The sequence below is a fragment of the Scatophagus argus genome, chromosome 4 (assembly GCF_020382885.2).
Source record: "Scatophagus argus isolate fScaArg1 chromosome 4, fScaArg1.pri, whole genome shotgun sequence".
Lineage (NCBI taxonomy): Eukaryota > Metazoa > Chordata > Actinopteri > Scatophagidae > Scatophagus > Scatophagus argus.
The window spans coordinates 17,286,770-17,313,316 of NC_058496.1; the positions used below are offsets into that span (position 1 = coordinate 17,286,770).

At 43.3% G+C, this 26,547-nt stretch overlaps 1 protein-coding gene across 2 annotated transcripts in view; it reads left to right on the forward strand.

Moving 5' to 3' along the window:
- Positions 1 to 26,547, forward strand: part of znrf3 (zinc and ring finger 3) — a 62,663-nt gene that overhangs the window by 21,372 nt on the left and 14,744 nt on the right. For both annotated transcript variants that reach the window (XM_046385560.1, XM_046385562.1), the window contains exon 2: positions 12,463 to 12,585. In XM_046385560.1, the coding sequence (XP_046241516.1) occupies positions 12,463 to 12,585 (123 nt within the window). The remainder of the gene's footprint in view (positions 1 to 12,462; positions 12,586 to 26,547) is intronic.

The window sequence follows — 26,547 nt, forward strand, 5'->3', positions numbered from 1 at the left end:
TCAACTAATGATCTTCTTTACTGATTAATGTGTAAATTTATTGTTTACTTGTCTCTCAAAGCCCAGTGCGATGTCTTCAACATGATGGCATTGTTCAGTTAACTGTCCAAATCTTAAAATTCAGTTGATCACACACACTTGTACACACATGCCTTTTCTCAACTCCTAAGCTGACAATAATAAACAAGAGCAGTTCCTCCCATTTGTGAATCTGGAACAAAGTGTTTGGCCTTTTTGCTTGGTAAAGGAGTGGAAAGGTAATTGTTTATCAGAATTGCTGTTGATTAGTTTTCTGTTAATCAGATAATTAACTGATCATTTCAAAACTGTCATATAGACTATCCGTAGTAGACCTTGACTGATACCGTCTGTCCAGGGCTGATGCCGACATTAATATTTGAGACTTTAAAAGTAATCTGATAACATTATCTTTATGAGCTTATCCATAATGCTATTTCTTGTCACTTACTGGCATATATCAATATGTGTTCCATAGTCAGATATGCTGACAGTAGCTTCAGCAAGCACATATTATATATGCATTGTGTCTGTGAGATAAACCTTCATGTGTTTTATGATAAACCTACAACAAAGAAAGCAGCTGGCAGTTTGGAGAGCATCCCAACAGCTTCTGGTGCTCTGGTTCTTGCCATCAAAGGTTTTCCTTTGAGGAATGTCAGAAGAAAGCTGGACAGCAAATCCTCTATCTCTGTATAACCACCGCTAATTTCACCCCAGTACACTTTTCTCCATAGCATTTTTTCTGGAAATGGTCCTGATCTTATCTATTCACATTCTCATTTCCTGTGGAATATCGTTAGCTCCTCTGAGTACCTTGAGCACCTGGTTCAAGCTTTTTTCTTGTTCTACCTTCCAGTTTGATTGTGCAGCCATTCACAAAACCAAGAGAGCAGATGTAAGAAAGACAAGAGCAGGGAGGAAAAAAACTGTTGTAAGTGAGCCAAAAAATACCAGGGAAAGTTGAAAGATCAAGTTCAATTCCACATGTGCCAGTTGTCACAAGAAAAAATAAATCTCTCAAACCCCCCCTTACCATTTATTCCTCAGTGTTTTCTTTAAAGGTCAGTGCATTTGAAATTTAATCATCAGGTTAATTGGTGGTGATACCAGATGTGTGGTTTAATGGCACTTCCACTCATCAGCTCCCTCCCCTGAGCAGTGTGACCTTAGCCATCCGACCCGGAAGTGATGTAGGTGAGCATTTCCTCTGGTGTAGTTGGAGCCCCAGTAAGTGTTTCCTAAAGAAAACATGTCAGAAGCAGCCGAAATCTGAAACCAGCGCTAATGCTGGCTGCTTCTCCACCTTGCCTCTCTCCCTCCCTAAACCCTGTGGCCAGGGGGAAAGCAGGGGTAAAGAGGGAGGGGGAGTAGCTCTTACTGTATGAAACCTACCATCTGCGCACACATTCATTTATGTGTGTGAACATGTATATATACTGTAAGTCCTGTGCACATTCCTCTCAACTCTCACTGGTGGGCAGCAACGAACCTCAGAAAGCACTCTGTGCAGTTTAAGCCAATGCTCTGTAGCTTAGCCTAGTGTAGCCGCGCCCTGACAGACACCGGCATGCATGGCCAAAATGGGTTGTTTGTGCAGTTGTTGTGTGGAAGGTCATTCACCAAATTGAGTGTGTGTGTGTGTGTGAGGACAATATAAACCTGACCTTTGCAGAAAGCCCTATCTGCACCCCCCCCCCCAAGAGAGGCAGGATTATGGCACTCCTCTCCTGCTGCAACGGTCACACACTCACACTCAAACATGCACATCTATCTGTGTGAAAGTGGAATATGCATGCGATTCCCATAATCTTTTATCTAAAAGGACCAGTGTTTAGGTGATGCTTTTCATTATGAGCCAGCTTCTCGCTTTTGGATGTGTTTTATCTCCATAGGCCTCATCTGCCCTCACTCCCACATACTGTAAATGCAAATACTACAATTTCACAGGGAGACTGGCCTCAGGGAAATCAAGTTTTGTTCCAGGTCACTGTGCTGAAGAAATAGCTGGCCAGTTATTCTGTATTATCGTGCCCTGAGTTTTAGGAAAATCGAATTGCACTGACATGATCATATGAAAAAAGCACGATACTGACCAAAGTACTTACAGAAGTTCTGTTTTGCACATGAAGGCTTTTGTCTAGCTTAATTCAAACCAGTGGACCATTTCAGTTCACTGCATTCAGCATGCATCAAATTGGAGTTTGATGGGTTTGTTCTTTTCAAAATACATACTCAAAAGTACAGTTTTATTCTGTAATAAGTAAGCAGCGAGGTAAGGTCTTCAAAATAGTTAATCGATTGTCCAAACAAATGATCTGCTGTTTAACTGACAATGAAAATAATCATTAGCTACAGGCCAGAAATTCTTCATGAAGACAATTCCTTTGTAAGTTACATTATATTTTTTGATGAAGTGCAGTTTGGTGAATGAAGCTGCTGTGGTGTGAAGGTGATTGAAGACCTGCAGCAGTTACATGTTCTGTGGCCAAAACAGACTGAAGTGGGTGGTGGTGGGAGGGACTGATGAAGACAATATTTGGGAATATATCCCGCTGTTCTCCCCAACACCGTCCCAAAGTTTAGAGACTGGACAAGGTTGTTGCCATGTTGTCCACTCCAGAGGGCAGGGTGGGAGCGAGATGAGGGAGGGGAGGCAGGGCGGTATGGGCTGCCTATGCTCTAATCCCATTCCAGCAGGCCAAGCAGCAGCAGCTTGCACCACATTCCACAACTCTGGGGGCTTTTTGGGTGGGGAGGGAGGGCGAGCAGCATTCCTCCATGGCCGGGGCCATCAAAGACGCAGAGAAACATCAAAGGCTACTCAGAGCCTACGTGTTGATGACTGCAATCCTCCCCTCGGTCCAGTTTTAGCAACCTCAACCACTCAGCCCTCTAACACACACACACACATATACAGAACGGGCTGACTGCGACAGGTATGTGCACCCTCCAGCCTCCCTCCTTCCTCCCCAGGCTCACCACCCGCTCTGGAGCAGCATTAATCATCACTCATTAAGTAGTGACATTGACTTTTGTTTTATGGCGGGGTATGAAGAGGAGCAGGGTGAACTGCAGTGGGAAATGCCACTGATATTTGGGGCGGTGCTGGCAGTGGATGTAATGTTACAGCACATGTCGAATGTGGTGTTGAACAACAGCAGAATACTGTGTTTTGATTAACTGTGTAAAGCTGAAATGACTAGTTAAACAATAATTTAGTCAGTGGACAAGCAGAACAGCAACTTTGTTGAATGATTAATAACTTTAAGCCATTTCTCAAGCAAAAATACAAAACATTTGACAGTTTCCGTTTCTCAAAAGATTTCCTGCTTTATGTAACTGAAAATCATTTTTTCTGCAGATCGTACAAAACAAGCACATTGAAGATGTCACCTCTGGGCACTTACCTTTTTTTCCTCTTTTCTCACACATTGGAGACAAAACAAATGATGTTGTTTTTTTTTGTTTTGCTTGTGATGCAAATAATACCTTGTGATTGTTTTCTGTGGCGAGTGGAGTGGAGAAATATGTTGGGAAGAACACTTGAAAACATTTGTTCTGGCTACTCTGAAGTTGTGTGCCTTATAGAAATGTTTATTAATGAGCCCCGGTTCCCCTTACTTGTAACTCTGTTAGTCATGCTAATGAATTCACAGTGGCACCTTGATGCTGACAGTTTATGTGTGTGTTCACCTTCTCTCATAAGGACACGGAGCAGCACACTAATACATTTGTTGTTTTGTTTTTGGGTTTTTTTTGCCGTTGTCACTTTATCTTTGTGCACTGATGCTGTGATCTCTTTCCAAAATGGTGTTATCCAGCCCAATGTTGACCCCTGAACTTTGTCCGTCTGTCCTTTGTTCATGTCACGTCGGGTTTTAAAGACTGAAGAGCTGAAAGTGACACCAGGGATACTTTTGTGCAGGCACGCACGCACACACATGCACACACACACACACACGCACACACAAACCATTGACTGTTTCGGGATACACTTGCAGAGAGTTAATAGAGTCACAAGCTCGGCGTCCTGCTCAGTCTTAAAGCTGTCAACCCCAGAGCTGTGTGCTACATATCCGGACATTTACATGATATTAGGTGTCCTCTGCCAGCGTCCCCTGCTCACTCTGAAACCTTGACACTTGTTTGCTTTGCCCGTTGCTATGAAGATGGCGTGGTGGTGATTTTTGGGGAAGGTTAAGGAGGGGACAGCAAGTAGTGGAGGGAGCAAACGGACAGATGATGACTCCACTGAGGCTTGCAGTCACCAAACCGGCTTGCTTATGACGCGTCTTCTAGGAAAAGTTTTCTTGCCCATGAGTAAAAGAAAGCTTTTCTTTAATGAGCTGATAAAATTGATTAGTTCGCTTGCTTTAAGTGTTGAGTAAAGTTAGATTGTCCACATCACCCAAATGCAACTGATGTTCTTGCGTTTGCCGATGTCCCTTTTTTACTCCCCGACATTGTGTTTTTCCTTTATTACCCTCCTCCTTGACATTGGTTTAGACTGCCAAACTAAAACATGGATGCTGAACCGACTTGGTTAATTGTTCCTTTAGCTCCAGTGGAGAAGACAAAAGAGAGGAAGTCTTCATTATATGAGAGGAAAAGCAGAGGGATCCCTTTACGGTGATAATGTTACAGGAGGTGGAGTGTCGGCCCCACCTGTAGGGCCCTCCCAGCTGCTCAGCTGTAACTGGATCCCCCCTCCTTCTCTCCTCAAGGCTACCAGCCCTCTTTGAAGTTATTTCTAGTGCTGGGAAAGAGGGGCAGAGAGTGATCGAGAGGGGCAGAAAGTGACTGAGAGAGTTAGAAGGGAGCTGTATATGTATGTGTGCTGCGTGCATTTAAGTTTGAGTGTATTTGTGCATGCTATACATAGAAGGCAATTCAAAACTCTTGGTCGTCTCTTGGTGCAGTCTAACATTGAACCTCTGTTTGATAGATAGAAGTAAATGAATCAACCTCACAACAAGCCCTGAAGATGTGTCATGTATTGGCAGGAACAAACAATTCAGTATTTTGATGGAAAATTTTTCAGTGCAAGAAACCTAAACTTCGCAGAGCAGTGTTGCAAGTTCACTGAAGGAACATTTTTCTTTCTCCTAAAAAGCTAAATTCTGTAAAGTAATACTGGACTGACTTACTTTTAACAGGATGCAAAAATATGAAAAAAAATTGCCTGAATTTGCTTTAAAACATCAAATTGTGGGCAAGAATCGGACATAAGAAAAGCCTGACCAGCCTCGTCATGTCTTAAGACTGGCGCTAACCCTAACCTGCCTGCAGCCAAGGACACTCACTGTAAATCTTCCTGGTGAAGTCTGACATGCACATCCCAGTCTGCACCAGAGGCTTAACCTCAGAGAACCTGAACTACAATAAGAGAGGCTTCCTGCTTCACTGAGTGTTCTTTAGGGTCATCGCTTGGATTTAGGCTACTTGTTGGACTGTGAGTTCCTTCTTCTGTTTCTCTAAAATGATGTCTGAGCTCCTCAGGGTTCAGACAGTCTGTCTGCGTGCCAGTGGGGAAGGTGTGATAATGAAAGAGATCCGATGTGGAGGCATGAAAGCAAGAAGAAGCATGGACAGATGGTGATGAGGCTTTGGGAAAATTTGACCTTTGACCTCTGACAGTCAATCAGTTGTGACTTGTCACATACTTCTTACCAAATATGCGTTTATAATTGCAACCATACAGTTATGAATGGGAGTTACATCGTATGGAGGTATAGTGTAATCAGTTTCTTGTCTTTGGGTTACTGCAGATTTGAGCTGTGCTTCTGTGTTATTATTGGAAGCAACTTGATATCAGACTATCAAAGTAGTGTGTGTGAAAGTATGTTTCTCACCTACATTAAAATAGGATGCCATTTTGCCCACTATAGATGCAGCTCATAAAGAGGTCATACATGTCCTTATTACCTAGAGTGCAGATGAGGGTTGGGGATTAGGCACTAGCAGGTTTGTAATTGGTTAAAGCTTGCTTTCCTGTCTGCCCTGCAGGGCATAGGGAGGTGGTGGTGGTGGGGTGGAGGGGGTGTGCAGCGCCACAGTTTGCTGTCAGGGAGGGTGCAGCAGGGTGGCTGCTGGAGGAGCTGGCGATAACACGGTGTCGACATTTTGCTAGTCTGTGTGTTTTGGCCAACAGTTTTATGCTTGTTTGTTGGCTTGATGTTACATTATGGTGCATACATGTTATGTGCTGGTTCACATAAAATGTTTTGAAGTAATTACAGGCAGTGGTATTTTTCTATTGTTTTTTGGGTATTGTTGTCGTATTGTTCACTGGTGCTAATGACATTTGTTGAAGAGATTTTGGGGATCAATTTCTTGGCCATCTTCCATCCATTACAACAAATGTAATCCTGTAACAGCTACTCAATCAAAAGAAAATGAATGAAAAACATTTTATCTTAATGAAGATTCCAGCTAAGAAGAGTGAGGATTTTCTACTTTTTGTTACAACCCTGATTCCCAAAAGTTAGAACACTGTGTAAAACAGAAAAACAATACTGGTTGCAGTGATTTGCAAACAAAATGTGTTTACTGACAGTAGTTTTCCAAAGTGCTCCTGAGCCAATTTTGTGTTTCACTAAGTGGTGAACCTCGCCCCATCCCTGCTTGAGAAGAACTGAGCCTTCCCAGGATGCCCCTTTCATACCCAATCATGATGCTGTCACCTGTTATCAGGTGTTATCTGTTATCAACATGTTTCCCTGTGGAAGCTTCCAAACTGGTGTTTCCTGAGCAGTATAACGCTTTCCCAGTCTGTAGTTGTCCCCATCTCAACTGGTTTGAAACATGCTCTTGGCCTATTTACAAAAGTCAATGAAGTTGATGAGATAAAAATTAAATATGTTGTTTTTGTACTGCATTCAGCTGAGTATATGTCAAAGGATTAGCAAATTATCACATTTGTTTTATTAAAGAAGAATTAGAAATGTCACGTTCGGGTTTGGCAGTTTGTCACAGGCACTTACTGATGGATTAATTATAAATCAAAATAATCATTAGTTGCAGCTGATAAAACTGCAATAATAAAGTAACTAACGATTTAACTACATGTTCGTGCAATGACATCATCACCTCTCTGACTGTACTTGTGACACTTTGACTTGCTACTTGTCATTATCTCTCGTGAACTAGTGTTGATTGAAAGGTAACACATTAAATTGCAGACACTCACAGATGACTGTTAACTGTATGATTCACCCCCACAGTTATACTGACACACTGATCACATCTGGCATTTCTTTAGAGGGCTACATATAGTGAGTAGTAGTTGGAGAGACAGATCCTGGCAACAGTCCACATCCGGTTGCATGATCACTTGTATGTCTTGTCCTGAAGAAGTGCCATGTTATTTTTCTCTTCCAAAACGGCTCTGAGTGTTGTGACTATGTACTGAGGCTCTGAAAGACACCTCGGGTCCCATGACTGTCTGTGTCCTGTGATCAGACTCTCCCGTCCACACAGCCCTCGACACACACAGCACCCCACCTCCATTGGCAGGACTGGTGGTGTTATTCCAGGAAATTGACAATGCCCCCCCCCAAACAAACACACACACACACTCTACCCCTTCCCCCCATAGAGAAGAAGTTGAAGCCCAGAGCAGGGGAGGGGAAAGTGTTGGTAGAGGTGGCGGTGAGGAGGGGTGTTGGAGGAGGTCGAGGGGTCGGCTGAATTAAAGGCTAGGGGAGGTGGGTGGGTTGCTTCTTCACTGGGGTGAATGAGTTCACGACAAGTGGACGGTCAGTGAGAGGTGCCGCTGAGTTACCCCTCGGTCACCCATGATGTGCGTTAGGCTGTACACTAACCACACACACACACGCACACAAACAAACACAAACCTGTGCTCAGACAGTGAGATTCGTAAACACACGCACAGCGTCGGGGAAGCAGGCGGGTGTGAGGACTGGCTCAGTGCCCAGGTTTTTCTTCTTCTAGATTGTGTGTGCCTGTGAAATTGGTGCCAGCTCTTCTTCCAAAATTCATAAAGGAAACCTATGAACGACAGATCTGAACGGTTAATCATTCAGCCAGCCTTATAAAGAACATCTTGTAAAACAAGTCTGTGTCTGGTACAGGCTTCAGACAACAAAGCAGCTTTAACTGTCATGACAGAAACTCCTCTTCGCTGTGCCCTAAATGTCATCACAAGAAGAAAATATTGCTGCTTGAGGTTTCTGAAAAGATTTTTTTGGGGGTTGATGTTATGAGGATTTGTTTGCAAGGGTTTCTATCTGCATCCTGTATACATCTGTTTAGTCCAGGGATCATCCTCCCCTCCAGTCTGCCTACCTGCCTTTGATGTTTTCAGCTTCTGCTGTGTTGTAGCTGGGATGCCTGGTTGTAATGCACCGCACATTAAGCACCGTGTTTCAGCAAGATTTTGTACCCTGTGAGCGTCACTTTTCCTTAAGTTCTCGAGGCTTTCCTGGCCGCTGTTCTTAAAGCAAGAGGGGAGCGTCATTTTTGTTGAATTTTTTTTTGCTTTGTCACAAAGAAATCTTTTAAAATTGCCTTGGGGTGTCTTATGTGCAAATATAGACATTTGGATAAATTATAAAGATTTCAAAGGCGTCCTGAAGAATTTTTAAAAAGTTAAGTAAAGCAGAAGAACAAACTTGCTGATTAGTACTTTTTATGTCGAACACTGCTACTTTTCACGTTTCAAGTGAAAGTGCAAGTGAGGATAGAATTTGCAAAACCGAGGCGTGCAGAAAAAATAACAAGTTCTTTCATGCATATAGCATGATGAGGGCAGGGGAGGGTAGATGTTATGGCATCGGGGAGAGATGCGGGTGTAATAGGAGTTTGTAACCAGGGCCAATAATTTAGAGGGAGAGAGGCAAGGGGGGGTGGGTGTGGGTGGGAGTGGTTGTTGTATGATCAAAGGCTCAGTGAATTGTGTCACAGACAGACAGAGAAGAATGACGTTGGATGGTGCGACTTGCATTTTGATTTCCTTTGAGAGCCAGGGGGTCGGGAGTGGTGGTGGGAGTTTTTAGAAATGGGTCTCTGTTTTGATTTTTATATGATTCATAGTTTTTCAGTAAAAATCAAATCTTTTCCAAATCTTTAAAACAAAGTAATATGAATCAATCTTCATATTATGCTCACTATATCATAGAACTAAAGAGACGGTGTCGCACTTAAAAGCATCCCATGCGAGCAAGACGTTTCTCTACAGGTGTGCTGCAGAAAGGGGGGTGGCCAGCTTGAGTGACAGGTGAAGTTCAAACCCCAACCAGGATTTCATTGAGAGTGTGGCCTCTGTAACAGGATATTCATGTGAAAGGCTGCCTCCCCCAGAGGCAGGACAGGCCGGACAGAACAAGAGCCGCCCCCTTGTGGCACTTTGGAGGCCTCAGTTGCCCTTCACCCAGAACCCTGGGCACAGAGGAGCGGAGTAAAGTGGAGCAACATGGTGTTTCCATTGGGCTGAGCTTGTGTGATTTGGGGCCTACTAGGGAAAGTTCGCAGTTGGAACACAAGAGGGGACAGTCTCTGTCTTTTTGTGTGTGTGTGTGTGTGTGTGTGTGTGTGTGTGTGAAGGCACGTTTGCATATGTGCTTGTTACTCCTTTGTGTGCATGGTCAGTAGCTGTGACCCACTTCACTAGATCACCGTCCCTCATCCAAACCAAGCTCCTTTTCCTTTTGCTTCACATCCCCACGACCATTGACGCCTGTATCAATATCTGACAAAAAGAAAAGTCCCTGTGGTGGAGATAATGGTGCAATGGCCAGCCTCTAAAATAACAACATGGTCCACAACAACAACACTGCCCCATTTGGAGTGTAAGAACCCCCTTACAATGGCCCAGTGTTCAGGACCCAGGGGCTCAGGCGGGGCTCCCTGCTGCCATCCAAGCTGTTACAAGCAGGAGAGAGAGGTCATAATCACACAGCAAGCGGTGCTCCACTCCGTTAGACTGACTGAGAGACAGGCACAAACCGAGCCACTCTTTAGATTCCCTCATACATTGTTTCTGCTTCCTCCCCAACAACCTGCTTGTGGGCTATGTTACATGAAATTCAAAATGTTGCCTCAGTTGACTGGGATGTGCAGCATGCCTCTGAGAATTGTGATGGTTTTAGAATGATGATATGTGAGAGGGCCAGCTTGGAAAGTGCAGGTTGAATAGAAACCTGGCTGGGTGATGCTCTTTTATCTTTGTTTTTCCTTTCATTTTTGGCTGAGAGGTAGGGTGCACTCTGACATTATCATACCAAATGTGTATGTAATGTATAGCTGTGCTGCCTCTCTGCTCCTGCCAGCCGTAGGCTAATATCTATCTTCCAAGCAGTCATCCAGAGCATGGCGGCTCTCTGCTCACCTCTGTTTACAAGAGAAAAAAAACAGCTTTGAGAAAATGCGCCGTGAAGGCTGTGAAATGCAGGCAGACAAGGTGACTGCATCCTTTGGATTTCTGAAAAGGTGTTTATAGGCAGTGTAGCCTTGAGTCATGATGACCTCCTTTTTGTTGTGTTGAGAGAGTGATCCATTTTGTCGTGGTTGAAAATTGGAACTTAATCTTTTATGTTTGGTCATACTCACATTTGTCACTGTGTGGGAGGCCTGAGGAGGAGGATTCAAGGATGAACATTCTTTTCTGTAAAGGTGCAATTCAAAATCTGAAAAAAGGTGTTATAACAAGTGGCTTTAAATGTTCTTCCAACTTGGATAATTTCAAAGCTTGGTATTTTCTCTTCTCTGTTTGTGCCCTTCTTTCCACTGTGCCAGTCTCTTCATCAGATTTCATTCCTAAAAGCTAAAGAAAAGATGCTCCAGAGCTCCATAATGGCACAAGTTGTCCACATTCCTTCCTTACGACTCTCCAATTTGCATCTGACCCCCTTACTCTTCACTAAGTCCTCCCCAAAAATCCTTTAGGTCAGAGGCTTGACCCCTCTGCCTTGTGGCACTGAAGCGATGAAACACCTTCTGAATATCTCTTCAATTGGCCTGCTGCACGCCTAACCTGCTCCTAAAGTGATGAAGTGGGGTTCAAAGGTCACGGGTCACCAGAAGGAGAAGGATATCTTGGGTCATCAGCAGTGGCCCAGGGGCTAGAGTGGCCGAGGGCTCGGCGCCACAGCACCAGCTGATCGGGGGTGCTGTGGTCATTGGGTTAATAGGATAAGTGGCCTGCAGGTCAGTTTGGCCCAGTTAAATGCTAATACAGGAGCTTGTCTTTGCAGTTTCGCCAGGGTGGGGAATGGATCCAGGATTTTGAGGCTCCGTTTGGTTACAGTTTTAATCCAACTTCGTTTGAGCAGATCATTATTTCACTCTAGTGAATGGTTGACATGTGTAATTGTCCTCTAATTTATGCTTTCATTTTGTTTTCAGTTTGCATGCTTCACATCTTTTATTCCACTGTTGAGTTCAAGTGATGGCCTGCTTAGATTGTTGACGTTATCTGTTAATGTCCCTCATGATACGGGCGCCTCCTGGGAATTCATACTAGCTCATACACAGCATTGATTTTAGGTCTAGTCTTTTGACGTGAATGACATGACATGACAATCTGTCTTGCACTTTGTTACTCTCTTCATCTGTCTTTATCAAGCATTTATCTCAAAACCAGTGCTTTGAGAAAAGTGCTTGTTAGTTTACAATTAAGGAGGCTGCCGCTTCTTTCCTTTTAGGGTCCAGAGAGTGACTCAGTGTTTGTGATGTCTGCCATGCTTAGATTTAATCATTTCTAAAGACACTGTGTAGGCAATTTCTTTGAGAACTTCTTAGTGTCTTTAACTGTAATAAGAGGACAACTTAAGATAGTCTTATAGACACTGATCAGACTGTGTGTACCTCATTCTGAAAAGTCAGCATCCACTTTTAATAAGACTAGAATTAGAAATGGCAGCAGCATTAATCATTTGCAGCAGCAAGAGATATGTCGTTCCTTAAGTAGAAATTCAGAGAAAATCTGCCTCATCAGCAGATCCACAAAAGCACATAAATCCCAGTTTTGCTTATCTGCTGCTTTTCTTTGAGAGGTCGGGTAGAATGTTTAGATCCTGCAGATTTTGCCACACACAGCAAATACTTCAGAGACATATAATGCTCTTAAGCTCTGTTTCATTATGGAAAATAGGTGACAAGTGGATTATGAATTGTTGTACTCCCTCAGACGGGCAGTGGAGTAGGGGGCCAGTCTATGAGCCAGTGATGCCAGGACAAGTTGATACATCATGTGGGGCAGCTTTTCACTGCACATGCTACATATTTGTTGAATTAGGACATCAAGACACAAAATGTTCTGCTCATGTGTGACTTGTCTTTTCAAAACCTTTAACCAGTTTTCATGGCGTCAGTGATGTTGGAGTTGAAATTCAGGGTACATGACAAATGGTCACCTTTGAGATTGAACAGTAACTCAGTACTTTATGATATGCTTATCTGTCCCCTCTATCTTCTTTCCAGATGCATCCTTTGGGACTATGTAATAATAATGATGAGGAGGACCTGTATGAATATGGGTGGGTCGGAGTGGTGAAGCTGGAGCAACCAGAGCTGGATCCCAGTTGTCTCACCGTGCTGGGGAAGGTAAAGAACTTGTTGTTTCCTCTTTCAAGTTTCTCAGTTGTGCCAGTTCCCACATAGCTTCTACAGGTTGTTTTCCTTACTATTGTTGATCAGTTGAAGTAATCTTCTGAAAAGTACACAGTATAGATAGAACAGAAAAACACACAACACACTTCAGACATCACTTTGCATTCACATGAAGAAGTATTCTATGTGCATGCAGCATGACGTGCATTAGGTTGTCACAATAGGTGAGGTGAGTCATTTTGACACTGATGTGATGAAGTGTGTAAGCTGAGTATTAAGACTAAGTTAAGATGTAGACTACTGATCATTTGTTGTATATTTCAAAATTGTCTGGCTATGTTTAGGGTAAAAATTCTCATCTGTTTTCAAGACTGAGAACAGAGACAGTTTTAATTTTAGAAGCTGCAGTTTGCAGCCAATTTTTACATCCTTGGTCAGGATTAGACTGAATAATAAATGGATTACTATATGCCTGTAAACACAGCCTGTGAAAATCTTGAGGGTTGTTCATAATGGAGAGCAATGCCATCAGCTGTCCTGACTGGTTGAGCATGAGGAGAAATATGCAGCATGGTGTTGTGTGTGTGACGGTTCCCTTTGTGACGTTCACATTAAGGACAATTCGTTCTCTTGTACTTAATTAAACCCTTTAAAGAATTTATCTTTTGATCTTTTGCAGTCACAGAGACAATTCAAGGAAGGATGACTCAGTTTTATTTTGTTTCTTCTTTCCCATTTCTGGGTAAATGAAGGTGGACTGAATCCCTGCCTTGTCTCTCATCCCCCCAGTGCTCCCAGACCCCTCTGGAGTCTCCAAATGGTATTTTATCATGCTTTAATTAAGTGTTCCTCTTAATGGAATGTACCAACATTCCTCGGAGGACAGAGGCAGGGGGGCCGACTATATTCTCATTTATCCTCTGCATGCCCAGTGACGGAAAGAGAGCAGCCATTCATAATTTAAGGAGCCCTTGTGCCATATAGTCATGCTAATGGTGCACTTTCTTTAGTGATGGTTGCCGCTACCTACCCCTGAAAACTGACCTTATGTTCAGCACTCAAAGTGCTCTTAGATTATGAACAAGAATATGGTGTGGGTAGATTCACTCAGTAGTCTTGTCTTTGGTGAGATGATGTATCCATTTGAGGAGCAGTTATCAGTTCAGTTCAGGGGGAAATCGAGGAAATGGAGGCTTAAGGCTGTATTAGCTGCAAATAACGTAACACACCTGAATGTCTGACCAAACTGTCACCAGTTGAGTTGGTGCATTATATATGGAATAATAAATATATCTCCGGTTTTGCAGCATCAGTTTTGATTCCTTGATGAGTCTAATAATGTCACAATCAGAAGAATTAGAATCAGCTTTATTGACAGTATATATATTTTCACATTCACACACACACACACACACACAGGAGCAGTGGGCAGCATCAAGCGCCCGGGGAGCATATTGGGGGTTAAAGTGCCTTGCTCAAGGGCACATCAGCTGGCTAATGGAGGGGTGGGTGCTTTTTTTTTTTGCATTAATCAGCTGCCCCATAGTTATAGTTCCAGAGTGCAATGCTAAATCCCGATTTCCCCCAGGGATCAATAAAGTATTCTGATTCTAATTCTCAAATCAGTGGCGTGCTCTTTTAAGTAATCATGGTAAAAACAAAGGCATTTAACTTTAGCATATTGTTTTGATAGTATGCTTTATTAGACATTGAGAACTGTCATTTTTTTCAGTTGTTATGTGATTACTATCTTATGGAACAGTCACAACGAAAAACAAGAGAGATTAGAGAGATGGGGCGCATGGAGGACGTGATCAAGTGATCATTGGGAGATTAAGATTCACAGTGTTGTGTCTACATGGCATGTGCCTTTACCAACTGAGCCACGAGAATGCTCGAGTACCAGAAACCCACACCCTCTTATCACTGAACCTGGTCAATACACAACACCAATGACCTGACCATTTTTTATACATTATGTGTTTGATGTTTTGCTAAGGGACACTGTGGTGAGGGTGGCAAGAACCTTCGCCAGTGACCTTTTGGCCTTCAGCCAACCTCCCTAACCTCTAGTCCATTGTGTTTCCTCTGTTTTTACTCAGCCAGTACTATAATTAGAGAAGGGAAAGCCCATTGTTGCATTTTGACAGACCCTCGCCTGAGGCCCAAACACTGCTGGGGGCTTTACGTTGGCACTGCAGTGTTTGCCAGGCCAGACAGTGCAGTGTTTACCCCCTGCCAGTATGCTTACTCTCCAGCCAGCCGTGCCCCCAGCCCCAGCCCCAGTCCAGATACTATGCCCACTTTTACACACTCACCCCGCCTGGTCTGGCCTCATGCTCAGCAGCCCCCGCCCCTCCCGCCCTACCCTACTGGCCCCTGACTGAACCCAAGAGCCCACTCCACTTTGCTGCCACATTGCCACCAACAGTGTTGGGGTCTTGTCTGGTCAATTTAGATTCCATTCAATTACAGAATCCCAGTGAATGTACAAAATGGATTTGCTGGAGGAAAAATGTTTTTTCCAATCCATGTCTAAATATAAAGTGTCTGGGAACACAAGGCCCCCAGCTTAGGAACCCTCCTACAGGTAGACTTGTCTGTGTGCGAGGAAGGGCTTGCATTTAATGTTCCTTGCTGATTAACTGATGCATATGAAGCATTCCTAGAGGTAAAGGGAGCCCTCACTGTCCCAAGAAATAGACTTTCTACATTAAGAAGATTTCATCAAAGTTGAGTTTTGATGTCCAGGTTCCTATGTTAGCTTTCTGATTACCCAGGGTTTAATGCAGGCTTTACAGCAACATTATATAACTATTTTACCTTAAAATAACAGCTCCAAAATCATTTAGATGGCACACTGATCCATAATAGGGGGAATGGTGCCTCTGTCACTCCCACCGTGTGCCTTGAACGTCTTTTCTTGCACTATGTAACTTGAATGAACAGGTACGATATCCCCCGGGAAGTGTGTAACATTTCACAGCCCTAGGCTGTGTTACATCACGCATCACCAACTATGTCGGTGGAACTGCATCATCGATGGAAAAATGTTTTTTGGTTTTGCCCCTGATGTTCTTTGGCTTCTTTACCTCGCCTCTGATTTATGGAGTTTCCTGATGTATAGAAACTTAATCTGTTGTTTATGTAACTGCTAACTGTAGCTGCAGTTAGCTAGTTAGCTCAGGGGCACAAAATTCCCCAAAATTCCAATTCATGCATACTATTGCTTTTGCTGCTTTATAGTTTCCTTCTTGGTTTAGATCTTTCAGTCTTTTCAGTATTTCATTGCTAACAGATTTTTGATCTGAACTTTGTATTCTACGCTGGAGATTCCTTTAATGCTGCTGTTGTCAGTATCATATCGATGTGATTTGAGCTTGTACTAAATTATTCAGCGTAGTTATTAGTTTAGATTTCATACTGCTCTGAAATCAGCAAATATTAGCATTATAGGAAGAGGAGGAAAAGAGGTTCATCGTGCCTAGCCTCTTAGGTCCACAAGCAAACCTCACTAAAGTGCTAGTGTGTCATGTATATGTACACAGTTTTTTCCTGTGCTTCCTCTCTGGTTCCTGTGAGAGCTACAGGACTGTTAAAGCCCTGACTCTCTGTGCCACAGCAGGAAAACCATGTGCTATTCAGTTCCTACTGTTGCTAACTGTGTTTGTACTAAAACTCTTTGAAGTGGTTTAGCTGTCTGAGTACTGAGTACCAGTGTCACACATGGACACCACAAGGTGCACCAGTGCTATTAGAACCCGGCTCATCAAATTATTGCTTTCCTTGAGATGTTTGTAAATGTCATATATCACGCTTACACCTCTGTACACAGCTGCCTGTTCTCGAGTTGAACTATTTATTGCAGTCATTAATATGATTCTGGTGGTCATTTCCTCTGTGCAGCTTGGCGTTCTCAGAATTGGACTCCCTTCCTTCTTCTCTCTGCTGTCTTTCACACACATACGCTGCGATTTTTGGCAGCATGTCTGGAACAAGAAATCATGCCACTGGCTTTCATTGGTGGCCCAGACTTGTCGGGGTTTTTGTCAAAGTGCCAGGACATATCTCTTCTTTCAAGTACCTCGATGTCAAGCCTCACGGGGCCTTGGCATGCTTGCTTTTCCCCTTTCATCCTTCTCAGGCTCTCATGACATCAACCCGGGCAACTGTGGGAGGAAAGGCAGAGAAGTGGAGTGGTGGTGGATTGAGAGAGGAGTGGGAGTTGGAGGACAGTGGGAAGGGAAAGAGGTCGGGGTCTGGCTTCTCAAGGAGATGACAAAGGCGAATGTGTCTGGTTTGGTAAGTGGATGGCTGGGATTTTTGTCTCCCTTGGTACAACTTTTTTTTTTTGTACGTACAGAAAATACCACCCATCCTCCCACACAGCCCTGTAGCTTGTGTTAAGTAAGTCTCTTGGCCAGCATAGCATGTAAAACTCCCTGGTATGTGCTTGTTGTGTGTGGCCTGGCGCTGCCCTTGACCAGCTCGTCTCTGAACCACCTTAAACACCAGCCAAAGACAACATTTCTTCGCAGCAGAGCACAACTGGCCCAAGACCAGCCACTACAAAGCACTTCAAAATAGCTTGAGCAACAAGAAAAGTATCAAGATCTTTATTGACATGTCCTCCCAAAAATAAAGCTGGCTACTTTAAAGTTTTTGCCAGAGGCACGCAACCAGAAAAAGTGTATCCTGTGTGGGAAGCTCTGTCTTTGACAGACATACAAACACAATCCCAAAACCGCAGTTGCCATGGAACAATGTGAGGGGGTTGAGGAGTGTGTCTTTGTCTCTTTTTCTGCAGTGGCCCTCAAGTTGGCACTATGGGACAGCAGGCCAGAGCAAACAGCTGCTGCATCTTACTGCTAAGTGGCTTTTGGACTCTAACCGTGTCTGGCATCTCAGCCAGAGCTGCAGAGAGGCTGTAGTGTGTGTGTGTGTGTGTGTAAGAGAGAGAGAGAGGAATGGCAGGGCTATAGAAAGTGCTTGAGAGCTACAAGGACTGTGTGTGTGTGTGTCTGAAGAAGACAGAGGGCCTGCCTTAAAAGAAAGAAATGGCAACAGACAGATGAGTGTGATATTGCGGGCGACTGGCTCTCAGCCTGCGACCAGGTTAACTGTCCTACACACTCAGGTGTGTGCTAGAGGTCGTCTCAAGGCCACGACAGTGCCAGTCGGGTGTCAAGCCGCAGGGCTTGTTGTAAAGAAGCTTCAGCGCTTGATTGAACTAGCTGCACTTTGGTGATGTTTGCAGACCTCTTCTAAACCAGCAGGTTGGCCTTCGTGGATAGGAATACTGTCTAATCAGTGGATGTATCTGTTGATGTGCATATATTTGCGTGCATTAGCTTATCTTCTGTTAGTCTGTAGAACTACAAGGCTGGCAGATCAGCTTGTGTTTTGCTGCAGACGGCTGCATGACTCACCATGTCTCTCTCATCACTGTCTTCTCACTCCTTTCCTTTTTCATGTTGTTCTTCTCCCTCTACAAAGACTTTAGTGAAGTAGATAACAGAAAGAAAATTGCTGTAGTTTTATGCTCTGCAGTCTCCAGAATGTTTGGTTAAATTGCAGTGAAGCCACAATAGTGATTGATTTACAAAGGCGGCTTTTGTTCGATACACATGAAGCTTGTCTTTTCCTCAGAGCTTTTTAAATGAAATCTTTTCATAGCTGATCCATAAAGATGTAAGATATTGATAAAACAATTTTTCCCTGTGCTTGTGCTAAAAATGATGGGGCTTACTTCCTTTCAGTTGACTACAGCAAATTGAAAGTCACTTTTAGCTTGTTTAAAGGCAAGGCAGCTGATACGTATAACATAATGGAGACTAATACAGGAGTAACTTCATAGACTTTTCTGCATTGTCAGATATAGCAAGTTGAGGGAGTTCACTCTATGTGCTTTTCTGCCACTGAAAGGCAAGTTATTGTCAAAGAGTTCTAGAAAATATTTCTGAGCATTTCTCATTTTTAACACAAAAACATAAAAAAAAAAGTTTTAGACTCAGTTCTCTTAGAGATTTCACATTTATTTGGCATCTGCACAATTAAGACAGAGTAAAGTACCAGATAGCAATTACATTCACTTCACGCCTAAACAGATGTAATCAATGAACAGTCAAGCCACCTTTGCAGTGTGAAGGGCTAAAAAAGCACAAGCTAACTCTTTAGCCACTTCTCCACCTGCCCCTTGCCCCAAACACTCTGAACAAACACTTTCAAACGCCGCAGCATGGAGGGAGGGACAGAAAGAAAAATTGTAAAAGAGAGGAGGAGCAGCAGAGAGAGAAGAAAAAGGGAGGAAAAAAGCTTGTGAAGCACGGAGCACTCAGGGGCCTGCCTCTTGGGCTCTCCTTTCATGTTTGTGTACGCCTCAACTTGCTGATATTATCTTGGCTGCTCTTCCTGGCGGGGTGTCGGGAGAGGTTTCCACTGTGACCAGGCAGGGGTCTCTCTCTCTCTCTCTCTCCGACTCCCTCCCTCCCTCTCCCTCTCTCCCCCCTCTTTCAGGCTGTATTAGAACCCTCACCCACCTTCCTACTTCAACCCCCCCCCCTCCAAAAAAAGTCCCTCTCCTAAATCACGCTTCACCATGTTTCACGGCACTTGGAGGCACCCGGGATCCCACTGCGCTCGTTTCCATGGTCACTGGGAAGCTCCTTGTGTCATGTGGCTCAAAGTGAGCCGTCCCTGGGCCGAATTACCCAGCTTTCAATGAGAGGCCAAATGACCATTATTAGACTTCACAGCTTAGGCCCCTATTTAAAGAGAGAAGAAAGGAACCCTGGGGACTTAAGATGAGAGAGAGATGGAGGGAGAGTGAAAGGGTGAAGGCAGAATATAGAGAAAGGAAGCATAGAAGAGAGGAGGAAAAATGGGAAGAAAGTGCATTTAGTACCACTTTGGGTTGTTTCTTTTTATTTTTCCCCACCCTTACATTGATTTTAGTTCTTAATCACAATTGGTATTTGAAAGTCAGGCACCAGCCACAACTAAAGCTCTCCTGTCTGTCAAACAGCACCCAGAGAAGACAGGGTGGCGCTGGATCAAAAGATATGCCATGGAAAAAGTAAATCTTAGAAAAGATAGGACCAGACATCCACCCACGTCAACCAAAGCCCTGTCTTTTCTCTCTTCATCTCTGTCTGAGCCTGTTGCTTTGTAGGGGAATGAGCTTGTGTGCGTGAGAATCCTCGTGTCCTGCGCCCCACTGTGTGTGTCAGGGTCTTGTTGTCTTTAAGGCTCGGGTCCACAGCTTGGCACGGAAGCTGGAAACTGAAGCCCCCTGGTCTCCGCACAGCTAATCTGATGCCTCTTCCCACTACAGATGATTCCTCTACTGGAGTGTTAGCAGGGGTGAAAATGTCATCCTGCTCTTGTGGTTTAAACTTTCTTTTATGCTCCGCCAGTGAGGCAAAGTTGGGCTCAGCACAAGGAGATGAAGAAGAAGGGGCGTGGGGGGATAGGACATTTACATTACCCACTTACATTACCCTACTATAAGCTCTGAGATTGTAGGGTCACGGAAGAAGAGAAAGAGAAACGAGGAATTTGGAGGGGGTGAAGAATGGCAGTGCACTTAGCAGAAACCAGCTGAGACATCCATATTGTTTATTAGAGACCAATATATTAATGAAAACTTAGATGAGACATCTGGATGGCAGTTGTCCATGGTTAGATGTTTTTAATTCTTCACATCAGTAAAAAGTTCAATTGAATTGAGAAATGAAACTGCAAAGTAACGTGAAAAAGAGATGAATTTAGGAGTATAAAGTATAATATTTACCTGTGAAATGTAGCGAATCGAGTAAAGTATGATCTGGTAGTTAGTGTGTAATGATTGGACCAGTCTGATGGCCAAAGATACTGTAACAGACAGATGACTTGCTGAGATAAGACAGCAGTGAGGTGTTATATTGTAGCTGAATATTGCGCTGATTTACTGTCGGGCTTTGTTCAAATCCTAGTTACATTTCCTGCTTTGGTGCCATCTTGACTGGGACTCGACAAAAGCATCAGGTGTTCGGTGAACAGATGGACAGAGTCCACCGATGTTTTTTCTGTTTTTTTATCTTGCTTTGTAGTGACCAGTGCGATCTGAAAAAAGTGATTATTCCCCACAGATTGCTGTATCTGTGTAGGCTATTCTGTCAGCCATCTCATGGCTCCTCAGACTTTTTTTTTTTTTAGTACTTAAGAAAGACAAGCAGAGGAACTGATTTTTAGCCAAAGTCAGTTTATAGCCCTTGAATAGTTCTGCTACGTATGTGAAAAGTGTAGTATGAAGACATTTGTGTCTTTGGGTCACGTTGCATTGTGGGTAGGGAGAAGAATAGACAGAATAAAAACTTTCTGGTCCTACTGCATTGATTGTGATCTTTTTTTTAATTACCATCACATTCAGTGGTGTAAGATTGCCATACTAAATTATTACACATTTTTAGGCTACTGTTTTTGCTTGATGTTTGTTCTATCATCAGAGCATGTGCTGTCTGGTGGATGGATATCATGAAAGGAGTCTCAGTTTGAATTTCCTCTTCCTTTCAAAGAAATGATGGACCCGGGCAGTTTCACCCTCAGCACTCAATTTTACATGTTTATCTGTGGAAATGAAATAAACAACCACAAGTTAGTCAGCCAGTCTCCTCTGCTGGCTCACTCACACTGTTATAAAAAAAAACAGGAGGCAGAATGGGGGTAACAGGGCTGAGTCCTGACCTGCTCTGCCTTGTTTGCCCGGGGAAAGAAGACAGCAGGCAGCAGCAACACCCCTCCACCAGCAGCAGGATGGAGTATTACAAGAGAGAGAAGCAACCACAGCAACTTCTCTTTCATGCAAGCAGGGACATGGTCTCCTAAAGCAGCTTCAAGGCAGAGAGAGATTAGAGAAAAACCATATGACTGCAAAGATGAATTAAGGGAAGGAGAGAATTGGCATTCAGTGAGACGCCTCAGCTCAACTGAAATCACTACATTTGGATTATGGTGCATGTTCACACCAAAGCACCAGGGGTGTAAGGTGAGGCACGAATATTACCATGGTGACGTTTTGTTTTGTCAGATACAGGAATGCCAGTCAGCCTTTAATTAGGAGATAAACTAAAGGTATAGCAATGAATCAATTCTCATCAACATGCACGTTGATGTCTGGCAGTCGTGTCAGCTGTCAGTGGCGTGTGAACGTGCATTTTTAAGTCTTGTGGTCGCGAGAGGTGGAGCTACCTGCTCACAGTTTTCTTTGCAAGAGCCTTTTTAGCTGCACGTTTCCATCGTCTGTCTTGTGCACATGAGCTACAGTCATAACATTTTCTTAATGTTGGTGTAGAATCACCAGTCAAGTAAACCGAACAACTGTAATAGTTTAAGTATTTTCCGAAACATCATTGATTTAATGGCTCTACCCTGTTAAATACAATCAATAGTTCTTCCTGTAGATATACATAAAGTGCGTGATATTAAAGCCACAGAGGAAACCACATACATAGACCTGTCTGATTGTTCAAATTCAAGACTGTTAGCAGACTTGTCTCTGTCCTCAAAAACTGAAGAGAAACGCTTTTAACATTTGATGTATTATGGGCCAGGAGATTTGCAGCAGGCAGGCAGGAATAACTCTAGCCTTTCAGTTGTTCGCTCTGAACTTTAACGTCTTCCCTCCCTTTGCCTGACAGCTCTCATCAGATGAAAAATATGGTGATTCAGAATTTTTAATACCGAGAAAAGTTTCTTCGTTTTCACTGTTGGATATTCCTTTGAGAGCTGAGAAGCAAAAAATCTCTAATAGCAGAAAGTTGAATTATTCCTCCCATCACAGGTTAACTCACACCTCATATACCGAAAAGCAGACATGCAGGCATTAGTATTTCTTAACTTAATGCCATTTTTTAAAACTCTAATATTCACAGAAAATACGCTGGGGGCTTAAACACTAAGGATCATCTAATTAATTAACATTAAGTTTTGCTCCTTCAAAATTTTCCATGGATGAAAAACAGGTATGTTTATCACTAATGCTTCCCAATGCTTTCATCCAAAATAACTCCTGTTTAATTCAATTCAATGCCTTTTAGTCATATTTTTTCCCAATCACAACAGAAGTTATCTTATGACACTTTCCAAAGTTGAGACCATACTGTCCATTTAGGCCCACGATGGAGAAGAAGCTCTAAAAAAGTAGTATTCTTGTCTCTAGCCGGAAAGCTTGTTTATTTTCCTGTGAATCACAAAGGACCAGAGCCCAAAACCGGTAAGAAAACAACATGGGAGGGACGGAGAGGAAAAGTGGAGGAAATTTAATTAGCAGTTGTCCATTCCTCCAGCCCCGGCATTTGGTCTCGGCAGGGCAGAGCAGTGGGCAGCAGGAGGAGAGAGGGCTTGTTGATAAGCAGCAGTCTGAGTCAATGCGTTCGCATCCGTGTTCACGTTTGTGTGTGCGCCTGATGCCACAAGACGCCGAACCGCGGAGGGAGACAGGAAATGCTGCCTGGGCAGTGAAACAGGCAAGACAAACATGTCTGTTTAAAAAGAAACATGTTTAAATACTTTGAGCCCACTGCATGAGCCTCGTGCTTAATTTATTTTTTATCATGTCCGTACAACACATATGAAAACTGATGTCCTTCTCCTTCATTTTATCAGCAATATACATGTGCTGGAAAAGGAAAAGAAGGTTGAAAGGATGGAGAAATTCAACCCAGAGCTTGGTGAAAGTTTTAAAACAGTCTGCTCGTTCACAAAAACCACAGTGTTTCCTCTGAAATTCTTCTTTATGGCCACATGATGACAAGCATTTAAATGTTTCAGAACAATTATCTGTTTGTTGTGTAACCCAGTTGAAGGCTTTCTGCCAAACATTTTGGTTTTGGACCCAGAAAAGTGTATAGTTTTGTGCCGTTCATGTGGAAGCAAGAGCAGGTGATTTTGCCTTGCATTTCTGTAGTACAAGACACTTTGTCAGTTAGCTGGATCAGCCTGTCAAACTTTTTGAAAATACATTAGACCTAAACAGCATTTGGCATCCTTTTTTTTCCTGTTGTTTTGCTTCCACATCTTCCTTCAAGCCTCAGTATTGTTTGAAAGATTTTCATACCAGAGTCAGCTTTTAGTACGGCTACCAAAACAGTACATTTTCTATATCTCCAAGAAATATCAACACGTTTTGCGGTAAAATATTTTTATTCAGAAGAAGACATGAACATGTCAATGAGAGACACCAACACCAAAAGTTTGTACCGTCTACTTTTTATCTACGAAGCGGATATCTTCTAAGACAGTTGCTAATATTTTGTCCTGATGATGGTCATCTTGATCCAAGCAGCAGAAGAGCTGCAGGTGAATCCAACTACGGAGCGTTTTGATCACATGCTGATTGCTACCTGGTGAATAGCTAATTTCAAAATGTTGTAGCTATACTCACACCAAACTGTATAAATCCTGGGAGCACCAGTCCAGTGCAATCAAAGTAATGAACATGACCAGGTATTTGACGCCAAGTTGAGGTATTGATAGCTTTTAGCATTCATTTCAATGATTTGAGGTTTGATACTCAGCTTTATACATGAGCATTGATGATGGATTGCATGTGCCACATGTTTGCAGTTTGAGTCCTTTCTGTATTTTTACAAAGATTTGCAGGAGATATCAGGGTCAGGATTTGGTACAGTACAGGAAGAAAATAAGAGAGACACTTTATATGAGGGTACCCCTCACACACTCCCTCTCACTCTCTTTCTCTCTCGGCTTTTTAATGGGGGTGACTCTTTGCCAAGTTCTACTGGCAGGCCCCCTTAGAAGTGCCCCCTCTCTCTCTCTCTCTCTCTCTCTCTCTCGCTCACACACACACACTCTTTGATAGCAAAATTCACTTGTATAATTCTGGTTATGCAATGGTGGGTGAATGGCCACCCTGCATTGTGCGCTGAGGCAGAGAAACAAATGAAGGGGGGGGGGGGGGGTAATCAGAGAGGAAAAATTAGGAAATACATGATGAGATTTGAGAGTTGATTTGGATCTTTTAACACCTGTCCTGAAGATGGCCTTATGAGGAAGATCATCTCCCTCTAAAGGAAATGGATTCAGAGGACTGTTTGGGGATTTAAACCGGTAGAAAGAGAAGATGTCACCCCTGGAACTGATTTTTCCCTCAGGAATGGTGACACAGTGGGGCAGATAGTGCTTACATTGTGTGTGTGTGTGTGTGCGTGTGTGTGTGTGCGTGCGTGCGCGTGCGCGCGCGTGCTACTCACTGGCTGCTCATGATGTACAGCACAGAGGCAGGGTCAGGGATCAGTGCACCTGGGATGGATCTTGTCTTTGTCTGATAGTGAGGTGATTACATCTGCCCCAAATCTCTCTCTCTCTCTCTCTCTCTCTCTCTCTCTCCCCCTCTCTCTCCCTCTCCCTCTCTCTCCCTCTCCCTCTCTCTCTCTATTCTTCCTGTCTGTCTCTCTTTGTCTTCCTGGACTGGACTTACCCACAAACCCCTCTGTTTCTCCATATTGAGACAATGCCCAAACTGTCTGGTATCTGTGTACACATCACACACACTAAATCCAAACCTATTCTCATTGCCCGAGAAATAGAAACACGTTTCTAGATACACGACTTAATTTGACAAAGAAATCAGAATAAACAAAAATCTGACAAGACATTTGCTACCAGCTTAACAGTACTTGGTACTCAACAATGGCTGCCAGAGGAGCAGCAGGAAACTAAATTGGAGAAAAGAATGATTTTCCTGTTTTAATTAGTCCAACTCTGGACTAAAGATGATCGTCTCGTCGAACAATCTGAAATCAGATTAACACCCAGAGTTGAAAGTGCTTGAGGAACGGGTCTGCATTCACTTCCTGATCTGACCTCTCATCTACAGTTCGATATTAATGGCAGTCACTGAGCTCACTGAGAGCTTCAAGTGATTCTTTCCCCCGCATGTTTATCTTAGGTAAACTGTCCGTTTACATCAAGGCGGCCGAATGGAGAGGAGCTCAAGGAGGATTTCTGGCCTCGGTCCTCTGCCAGTGTGACACACAAGTGGAATTTTATGTGCTTCATAAACATTTTTTTATACAGCTCAAGGACCGGAGCCTCAGATGTCTCAGGACTCCTGTAAAACGCTCCAGCCAGGAGCATTCACATTAATATTAAACAGGAATATGGGAGAGTTGAAAAGTTTAGATGTATTTAATATTTCAAGGTATACACACTCACCAGAGTGTTTGTTCTTATTTTTACCTGTTGTTTTTTTTTTTTTTTAATCAGCAATCTTCCTGGCTGTGAGTTAAAACATGGAATATGAGTGGAAGGGGATTCGTGAAAACAAGCTACTGGTGGGATTAAGCTCAACAAAGTTACTTGAGTTTACATCGTGTGCTTGTGCATGCTACTCTGCAGTTGTTGTGACAGAGCAGACATCAGTTCCAGCACAGCGAGAGCGTCAAATCAGTTGATTACATGTCACACAGCCAATTTGATTCCGCCAAGTATCTGTAAACCTGATAAGACGTAACGACGGATGAATGGTCTGTCGGTGAGGTGTTCGCAACGAACAGTAGGAGCTCAGGAAGAATGACTAAATCCTGTCCTGATGAAAATGTCGAGATTCTACAGATGACTTTGTGTGCAAAAGTACAACACGTACACGAGAATTAATGAGGAAGAGCGGCTGCAGATACGGTTTTCACTTCTTTCCCAGGCTTCACGGGCTTCCAATCAGATGACACAGCCACGCTGAAAACACAGATTTTATTTTAGGTGAATGTAAATAATGTCTTGGCTCACATGCCTGCTCTGCGAGGGAACCGACCACATATAAGAAAATCCATGGGAGAAAAGTATGCCTTTATCTTTTAATAAACCGTAAAGCCAGGAGGCAACATGAAATTACAGCATAATAGCAGTGGAGAGTCTTCTGAAGACTTAATTGCCTTAATTATAGCAGTGCAGAGAAAG